The sequence below is a fragment of the Anopheles nili genome, chromosome 2 (assembly GCF_943737925.1).
Source record: "Anopheles nili chromosome 2, idAnoNiliSN_F5_01, whole genome shotgun sequence".
Lineage (NCBI taxonomy): Eukaryota > Metazoa > Arthropoda > Insecta > Diptera > Culicidae > Anopheles > Anopheles nili.
This window is the reverse complement of record NC_071291.1, coordinates 74,051,596-74,060,713: the sequence shown is the minus strand read 5'-3', so window position 1 is coordinate 74,060,713 and position 9,118 is coordinate 74,051,596. Positions and strand designations below refer to the sequence as shown.

The window sequence follows — 9,118 nt, the reverse complement described above, 5'->3', positions numbered from 1 at the left end:
GTTTTGGTTTTGGGGCAGTTTCAGCAAAGATCACGTGGTGGAAATTTTGCATCCTCATCATATTGATTTGGCATGCTCCTGTTATATTGAGGTGGAAACAAACCAACCACCCATCCATCCTGATGGTTCGCTCATCCACAAGTTTGCTTTTTGCTGTAAAATTTATGTCTGAAACGTCATCCGGTTTTCTCGTACTGAAGCGAGAAAGAGAACGAAGCGATTGATTTTAGATGTATCACTAACCAGTTTCAAAAGCATTTTCCTGCGATCCGATTCCGTCGCCCATTCGCTGCCGGTGTTCATGCGATGCTGGGCGTTTTTTTTTTCTTCTTATCCATCCTGATTGAATGGGTGGTGAAGGATGGCTGTGAACGACGATATCGAATTTCCATAATTTAGTTTCCTCCTGCGTGCACCCGTTCGATGATTCACTAACGAAGTGGCATGGTGAAGAAACGGACCTTTGGCGCGACATGGCAAAAATTGAATCAACCGATGGATCTATGCCAAGAATGGGTTTAATTATGATTGATAGAATTGGAAATATAATTCAGTGCGCTATTTATTATAATAAAGGCTCGAACGCGCGACAAGTGGATGGAGACAGAGCTGTCTACGTGGTTTTTTTTGTGGATTCGGGATTGCATAATTTATGATGCACCTTTCTCTTAGTTTGAGGTTCAATTAAATTAACGTGTTGTTTACTTGCGGCATCTCTTCGCGGTTTGAAGGAAAGTCTCGCAATAACAGGCGTACTTTCGACGGGAAGGCTCTCAACCACAGCTTTAATCATGGGTTGCTTTGATATGCTGTCTCTCTGCCAAACTGTGTTGATGCATAACTTGGCCGAGAAGGGCCAACATAACAGCGCGCACCAGCGGACCTATACCACGTCGGTATATTGACAAGCATCACCCCTCACACCGGTCGGCTGGCTGCTGGTGTTGTGTGTGCGTGTGTTTTAGCCGGCTCTGCACGACGAGCCTACCTTTTCCCACCCCCAGCGACCAGACAGGGGTGGTTTCGTGTATCGTGTACGCGCGCGGTGTACTGAAAACTTGTTTTTCAAACCTTATTCTCCCACACACGCGGGTCCCCGATGTATGCGTGTGCCACCTCTATCCCGCGCTGCTGTTGCGTGAAACGTTGCTGGGGGTTTGTTTGTAAACATGAGATTTGTCGTGAGTGTGTGGTGAGAAGAGATGGGATGGGATGGTGTACAGGGATCAGCTGATTTGAGCCAATAGCGTAGATCAAACAGGCCCAGGGCACGGATCAACGGGAGGATGCACGGGCTAATCCTCGAATCCTTGGATGCGTTTCGTTATCTTTCCTGTTGCATTGTACATGTTTCTGGTTGACCTAAATGCGTAGCTTTTTTGTCTCCATTAAAGCCACATTTTGATGGTTTCGGTGATGTATTTTAAACGCTTTTTTTATGTGCGAGCCTGTGAAACGAAATACATATACAAGTGCACACTAACACTTGCCTTAAAATGATTGCGAGGAGGGCTCCCGGTACTTGACATACGAACACAGAGACGAAAAACGCCGCTTGTCCTTTGGTCCAGAGTGGTGTGTGCTTGAAGTCCTTTTGGTTGATGTAGTGCGGCCTCTCGAACTGCTGAACAAAAAGCGGAGATGTGTTGGAGGCAGTATCCTTTTCCATGCTTGCAGAATATTGGCAGATTTTTTATGTAGCATACGGAATAAAGCAAAAAAAAGGATACGCATGGATTAACGGCGATCTTCCTTCTTCCTCGCCTTGCGGCCGCGTGTATTCCGAAGATGTGTGTGTGTACGGGTCAGTGAAATTCCGCAGATTGAGGATGAGGGTCGACGTCATCAGTGCGGAGAGCATTATCATTAACATTATTATGTTTTCTTGCTGGAAAGCATTCGCACACAAGTCTTGGCGTAGATGGGTGGTGTTCTGTGCCACGAGAACATACAAGTGTGTCTGCGTGCGTTTATCAAGCTTTTTTGATGTGCAGTGGTGATAGGTGTGAATGTGTGTTTCAATGTTTGATCAGCTGATTTTGACATTCCGTTTTAAAGCGCCTACGGGTTTGAGGCGTGCACGCGACAAGTAGGTCTTTGTCGAATAAATTGCTGTAGGCGACGAGAGCATCCACTGCCCATATTCGCGCACTAGTTGAAGCATCCAAAATTAGGCTGTACCATCGGTAGTAAATAATCCTCTATGGTGCTTTGTTGCGTTTTCTTTCGGTTCAGTTGCGTAGCATACTCATTTGCCTATTCTGTTCCATTGGGACTATCGATAATTGGCATAGCGACGGTTTGTAGATGTGACTCTTGATAGGAATGGAATATTTTTCGAGATCTCCTCGGGCTGGCAAATATATTCCTTTCTTATCACAGCATATCACAGCGCGCAGGTGGATTGGCAAAACAATATAAACGTAAAGAATAAAAATTGATGTAACTCCAATATTCTCATCGCAATCTTTTGCTTCTTTTTTTCCTTTTCTCTTTCTCTCTTTCTTCAAATTTCATCATCATCCTTCGTCATCTTAACCATGCTCACGGCTCTACAAACACTCGTTTCGATCGTGGTTATCTCGTCCACGTTCGACTGCGTCCGGCTTAATTCTGCGATTTCGTTTGGTTATGTCTCGTGCAAATTGTATTGGAAACTGGAATTATACAATCAACAATATCGGAAAAATGACACCAACCTTCCCTTGCATCGCATGCTTCAACCTTCAATTGGCGGATTTATTTTTTATCATGAACACAAAACCGACCTGCCAAAACCAACGGTCACAACCTGCGGCGGATAATGATGAACACATATCGCAAATGATAAATCAACAAACCTTCAACCCATCCATGTGTGTTTCCTTCCCCTGTTTAATTCCATTTCCCATTGTGGTACGGCTCGGATTTGGGCACATTTTACGTTTTTTCCATCGCACATTATGCTACCTTCCTTCATCGCCATCACACTATTATCTGCAACATGAAATGTTTAAAAAACAGATGCCATACTTGCAGCTACCAGACGGGGCTAGCATTATTGTGCAGAAAGACAGCAAGGGCACGATCTCGCACGCCGGTGGCAAGGGTGGCCTCCGGCGGATGATCGTCGTTGACCCCACCATGTCGCAGACGCAGCGGTAAGTCGATCTGAGAGCAAGCGAACGTTGTATAGATGAAGGAGAAAGGTACGATTTAATGTTCTTTATCGCTTCCCTGCAGGATCATTACCACCGGTGGCACCACGACAGCCGTCACCACGGGCCATCCGAAGAAGCACGAAGTCATAAGTAAGCTCACGGCTAAATGATTCATTATTACATCACCTTGCTTTTTGTGTGTTCAAAATGTTGCCACGTTGAATTAAGCATCGATTAGCCACGCATGAATGGAAGAGAAAATTAATTTCATTTTCAGTCCAAGAGAGGTTTTTGTTGTGATCAACGTAGAATGATGGGCATAAATACTAACCGTGAACAATTAAGTTATTACAACCTCATTGTAATAAATAGATTTTTTGACATTTGTATGACTATCTGTTCCGCAATCCCATCTAGAAGCTTCTTCAGAACTCGGAGTCTTCTATGTTCTATGTTAGTTCTTATTACATTGGTGACATCTAGATCGGTCTACCAATTAATCAGTCAAGGAAAATAATATAAACTCTTTATTAGTACTTTTCAAAAGATTGGATTTTATTTTTTGTTTATCATTTATTAAAAAATGTTATTGATTTTCCTCACTCTAATATTCTATAATTTTGATTAATACTTTCAATATCCATTATTTTGTAGTTACTAACAAGTAGTTCAAAATTTTTGTTTATTTTCCATTAATTTCCATTCAACGCTTCTGTCCCACCAAACATTTTTTGAAACGATCCTTTTAAATCAATATTGACCGTACTCGGTAACATCGTTTCTGTGGGGAAATGTATTCCGTAACCAACCTCGAACAACGAAATCCCGGCTACAATTAGACCAATCCAATTCCACTCTAGCAAATGGGTTGATCGATTCGAAGACGAAAACCATCCTTACGACCAGTGGCGGCGGGGCGTTCATGTCCCCGATTGGACCAATCCAACTGACGGCCGAAGAATGCAACGACATCCTGATGAAGCGGGCGGCGGCCGCGGTCGCCGCGAACAATCAGCACGCCATCACCAACAACAACGATGCACAGCATGCGGCCATCTCCGTGCAGGTGCAGAAAGTAATCCAGGGCCTGGAAGAGGGTGATGATTCGCAGGCGACCACATCGAATCATCAGATGAAGATCGAACCGACACTCAGCATTTCCCCGAAGCTCGAGGCTGTCGAAATCGATTACGTGAGTATTGGTCGGATTGGGAGAAGGGATGCTTTTGGCATGGGTCTATTTTAATGCCACCGGCGTTTCCTATCGTTGAACAGAATGACTACGTCCAGCAGGAGGCTACCACACCGACACCGAACGTGGTCCCCAAGGAGCGTCCGTATTCGTGCGATCAGTGCGGCAAATCCTTCCTGCTGAAACACCATCTAACCACACATGCGCGTGTCCATACAGGTAAGGACTGGTTCCCGTAGGTACTATGAACACTTAAGTAATCTGTCGTCTTTCTCATTTCATAGGCGAACGTCCACACGTTTGCATCCATTGCGGCAAGGACTTTGCCCACAAGCACTGTCTCAACACGCATTTGCTGCTGCACTCGACCGAGCGTCCGTACCAGTGTCAGGAGTGTAAGAAGAGCTTCACACTAAAGCACCATTTGCTGACGCATTCACGGGTGCACTCGCGCGAACGACCCTTCGTTTGCGATCAGTGTGGTCGGTCTTTCCCGCTCAAACGTCACCTGGTGACACACAGCAAGTTCCATGCCGGCGAGCGTCCGTACGTATGTGCGGATTGCGGCGAAAGCTTTGCCCAGGACGAACACCTCGTAATGCATTCGCGGTTCCACGGTTCGGTCAACCCGTTCCATTGCCGTGACTGCGGAGCGACGTTCCCGCGCAAGTTCCAGCTGGTTAACCACGGCAAGATCCACGGGCGCGTACCGCACTCCTGCACGCTCTGCGGCAAAGAGTTCCTCCAGAAGCGCACGCTAGCAGCTCACATGAGGTAAGAAAGCCTCACACGAGATCGAGATCTAGCCCGTGGCTACTTCATGTGGACGGTTGTGCCAGATATTAATGTGCTATTTACACGTATGCTCCTTTAGAATCCATACCGGAGACCAACCGTTCCCGTGCATCGCTTGCGGTGAAGGTTTCCGTACGAAATCTGAACTCAACGCACATAACCGTCACACGCACGGTGGAATAAATCCCAATTCAGCCAACACCACAATTATCACGACGAATACCGTGGTCACGTCGAATGCGCAGCAGCAACAGCAACAGGCTCAGGCGCAAGGCCAACAGCAGCAGCATCAGCAGCACATCGAGGTGCAACAGATTCAACACCATCAGGGACAGCAGCAGCAAGTGCAGGATGTGGCGAATGGCAACATCATCACTACGATCGCTGCTACAGGCCAGGGTTCTCCTGAGGCATCCCCGAAGCCACAGTACGCCTGTCGCGAATGTGGTAGCGCGTTCAACAGCCGCGAGGCGTTGGCACTTCACCTGCGTCTGCACACCGGTGACAAGAGCCTGATGACGGATCTTTGTGCCCTTACCGCAGCGATACCGGGTCATCTCTTCCCGGCTGTAAATCAAGGTAGTGTTTAATTAGCCATATACGGCAAAACTATTATTCGAACGTTCGAGAAGACAGTGCTGTTGTACTAACTTTTTGCCTTACAATATCTGCTAACACGCAACATAAGATAATTTTGTCTCACCTGTACGTTATGACATCTTTGCACTGTTTGAATTCACATCGAGTCCCGCACAATTAACATCGTGTCTCACTTAAAATAACATTTTAAGTGAATAATCCTAACAGTTTGCTTATAATTTACTTATGATTGGGAAGGGGGTGGATTTAATGATCACAAAATCATAAAACATCTCTGCACGGTTACATTTTCTTTCCAATTCAATGTTTTATTGTTTTGTTTTTATGTAATGCTTACTCAATTCCTTCAACACATGTGCATATTTTTATTTCTGTTTTTTTTTGTATCTTTTTCTCTTCTCTTTTTTCATGTTTAATGGCCACTCTACTACTACTACTACTACTACTTCTTCTACCATCGCTAATATTACTATTAATAATATCAATAACACAATTACTCTCCTCTTTTCCGCCTGTTTGTTGGTTTTCGATTCATTTTCGATTACATTAATTTGGTTTTATTACGTGCGCTTTTACATTCATTATATTGAATACCTATTAATTTTCTTCTACATTCATCAATTTTTTTGCGTTTTGTACATGCTTTTTGGTATTGATACTAATACAATTGAAAATTTAAAACTCCTGTTATATCGATACGCGTTACGCACTTTCATTGCCTTAAATTCACTCATTGTTCTGCACTTCACCGTTATCACAATGCATGCGTGCGATGCGTGGCTGTATAACAATGGTTAGAATTGAAAGTAGATTACTCGATGGTTGGCGCAACGACTGCCGGTGGCGCTACGATCATGGCGACAAACCCCGTAATACAAAACTCTTCCTTTCCAGTACAAATTATTACCTCCTCTGGGCAAGTCGTCCAGCAGATTCAATCGCAAAGCCCTCCCCAACAGCAGCAGCAACATCAGCAGCAATTACAGCAAGCGCAGCAGGTGGTACAGCAACACCAACAGCCGCAAACCGTCGTCCAGCAACAAAGCCAACAGCAACAGATTCAACATCAACAGCAGCAGCAACAACAACAGCAGCAGCAACAACAACAACAACAACAGCAGCAGCAACAGCAACAGCAGCAGCAACAGCATCAGCAGCATACGGTTGTTGTAGCGCAGACGAAACCCAAATCGCACTACTGCACCCACTGCGGTAAGGGCTTTGCGGCGAAGCACGGTCTTTTGCTGCACAACCGGCGCCATCCGAACGGCGGTTGCACGGTGCGGACCCACGTGTGCGAGTGTGGCAAGGCTTTCTTCCAGAAAAATCACCTGATGCTACATCAGCGTCAGCATCTGGAGCAGAATCAACGCACCGGCGGGGGTGGCGGTGCAGGTGGTGCTGCCGGTGGCGGTGCTGGAGGACAGGCTCAACAACAACAGCAGCAGAGCCAAGCAGCCACCGGTCAACAGCAGCTCGTGGTGGTAGGGATCGTATTATCCCATCTGGCCTCTGGCGAGACGTTATTTTTGAAATGCGCTAACCTCGGTCCTTTTCCTCGTAGATTCAGCAACCGAACCAGGAAACCTTGGTGCAGCAACAGCACCAGACGACCACCCAACAGCAGCAACAGGCAGCGGCCGTTGCAGCCGCTCAGCAGCAACACCAATTGCAACAACAGGCACAACAGCAAGCCCAACAGCAGGCCGTGGCAGTGCAGCAGCAACAACAAAACCAGAACAATCAGCATGCCATGCGCAACCTGGTCATCGCCAATCAGCCCGTGCAGGTATCTTATGTAAAGTTACTTTGATGCTTCCCTACACCGAGTGTTGTGTGGCAAAATTAGTCCAGTTGCTTGTTTGTCTCTGTGTTAGATGATTGCTTTCCCTACAAGAAAAAGTTTCCTGTAAGAGAGCCCTTTTATAGCGAGCATCGCCTAAGTAGAGTTTCGCTGTTTTTCCTTATCATGTTATGCATGTAGCATGCCCCTAGCGTGTGTGGCATTTAGTTTTCTGACGGGAAAGGAACCGAATCTTAATCGATGCCGTTTCGTTTCGTTTCTTCCGTTCACTTTTCCTTCGCCTATCCTCTTACTCCCATTCCGGCTAGGTGCAGGTCCTGGAGGGTAACGCGACCCAAGTGATCAAGTACGAGATCATTCACGACACGTCACGGCAGTCAAACGTCGAGTGAGAAGAGGCGATGCTCCGTATAACCAAACCGGATGGTACGGAGGAAATGAAGAAGGTTTTCATACTAAAGAACGAGATGGGATGAAATTTGCTTCACAGTGGCCCTGCTACTAGTGCCGCTGCCGCTACTGCTGCTACCGCTGCTGGCGGTGTTGTTGTCGCCACTCCGCCCTCCTCTTCCTCTGCCATCTCGTGCAGCACCATTACGGCGCTGTCAGCGGCTCGTCCGATCGTAGTTACGTCGGCGAGTGACACCGGCACCGGTTCCGAATTGGGAGGCATCACAGGCAGTGGTGGTGCAGGGAATAGTCAACATCAACATCACCACGCAGTAGAGAGCAGTGGCGCTGATGATGGGGGAGTAGGAGGAGGAATGGCAGACGGTGGTCATTATTTGCTGGCACACGGGCAGCAACAGCAACAGCAGCAGCACCATCATGCTGCAGCGGTCGTAGTACCAGGGGTCATTAAAGAACCAAATGAAGACGATAAGAGTAACATCATTATAAGTCACCAGCAGCAACATCATCATGCAACCCAGCAGCAGCAACAGCAGCACCATCATCATTACCAGCCTCAGCAGCAACACCATCAGCAACGACAACAGGAGGTAGTAGTGACAGCAGCGGGTCAGGCGAGCCTGATTTCGCCTAGCGATCACCATAATTACGCCGCAACCGTCAGTGATACGCGCCATGTGTCGACCAGCACGAGTGTCACATACCACACGTACCACCACCATCAACAGCAGCAGCAGCAACAACATCACCATCACGGTTCGATCGTGGCAACACCGCATGGTGCCAGTAATCATCCGCCGGTTAGCGGTGGCAGTGGAATCACTGGTGTTGATGGCAACGGCGGTGGCATTCAGCAACACGCTCAGGACGTGATTATTTCATCAGCTGGAATTATCAAGCACGAAAAGTTGTAAAAAAATCTACCACATGCTACTGGGATGGATGAGAACGAAGGAGAAAGATCTTGTAATTAGTAGTTATTGTAATCCGCTTCTCTCTTCAGGGCGCACATTACGCTATGTTGCATATATTTAGAATAATTTTTCACTGTGGAATCTGCGGACGGCCGGGAAGATGTTGGATGTTCTTCCCTGTAACCTTTGGGTGGTTACCTGCGTTTGCGCCAAACAAATAACGCAGTGCAAACGACGGTGTCATCCCCTTGAAAGGTTTGTT

At 46.8% G+C, this 9,118-nt stretch overlaps 1 protein-coding gene across 1 annotated transcript; it reads left to right on the top strand.

Annotated features, from left to right (window-relative positions):
- Positions 1-3,347: 3,347 nt before the first annotated feature.
- LOC128730150 (zinc finger protein 470-like) lies at positions 3,348-8,856 on the top strand. The gene is made up of 12 exons (XM_053823183.1): positions 3,348-3,357; positions 3,980-4,317; positions 4,431-4,551; positions 4,617-5,106; positions 5,207-5,432; positions 5,469-5,697; positions 6,559-6,650; positions 6,693-7,211; positions 7,292-7,516; positions 7,840-7,919; positions 8,022-8,385; positions 8,671-8,856. The coding sequence occupies exons 1-12, from the start codon at positions 3,348-3,350 to the stop codon at positions 8,854-8,856; spliced, it is 2,880 nt and encodes a 959-aa protein (XP_053679158.1).
- The last annotated feature ends 262 nt before the right edge of the window (positions 8,857-9,118 follow it).

Excerpts from the sequence above, each read along its gene's own strand:
- LOC128730150 (XM_053823183.1), top strand. Across the intron at positions 7,212-7,291 it reads GTCAACAGCAGCTCGTGGTG|ATTCAGCAACCGAACCAGGA; the intron begins GTAGGGATCGTA and ends TTTTCCTCGTAG. Across the intron at positions 8,386-8,670 it reads CAGCGGTCGTAGTACCAGGG|CAGCAGCAGCAACAACATCA; the intron begins GTCATTAAAGAA and ends CACCATCAACAG.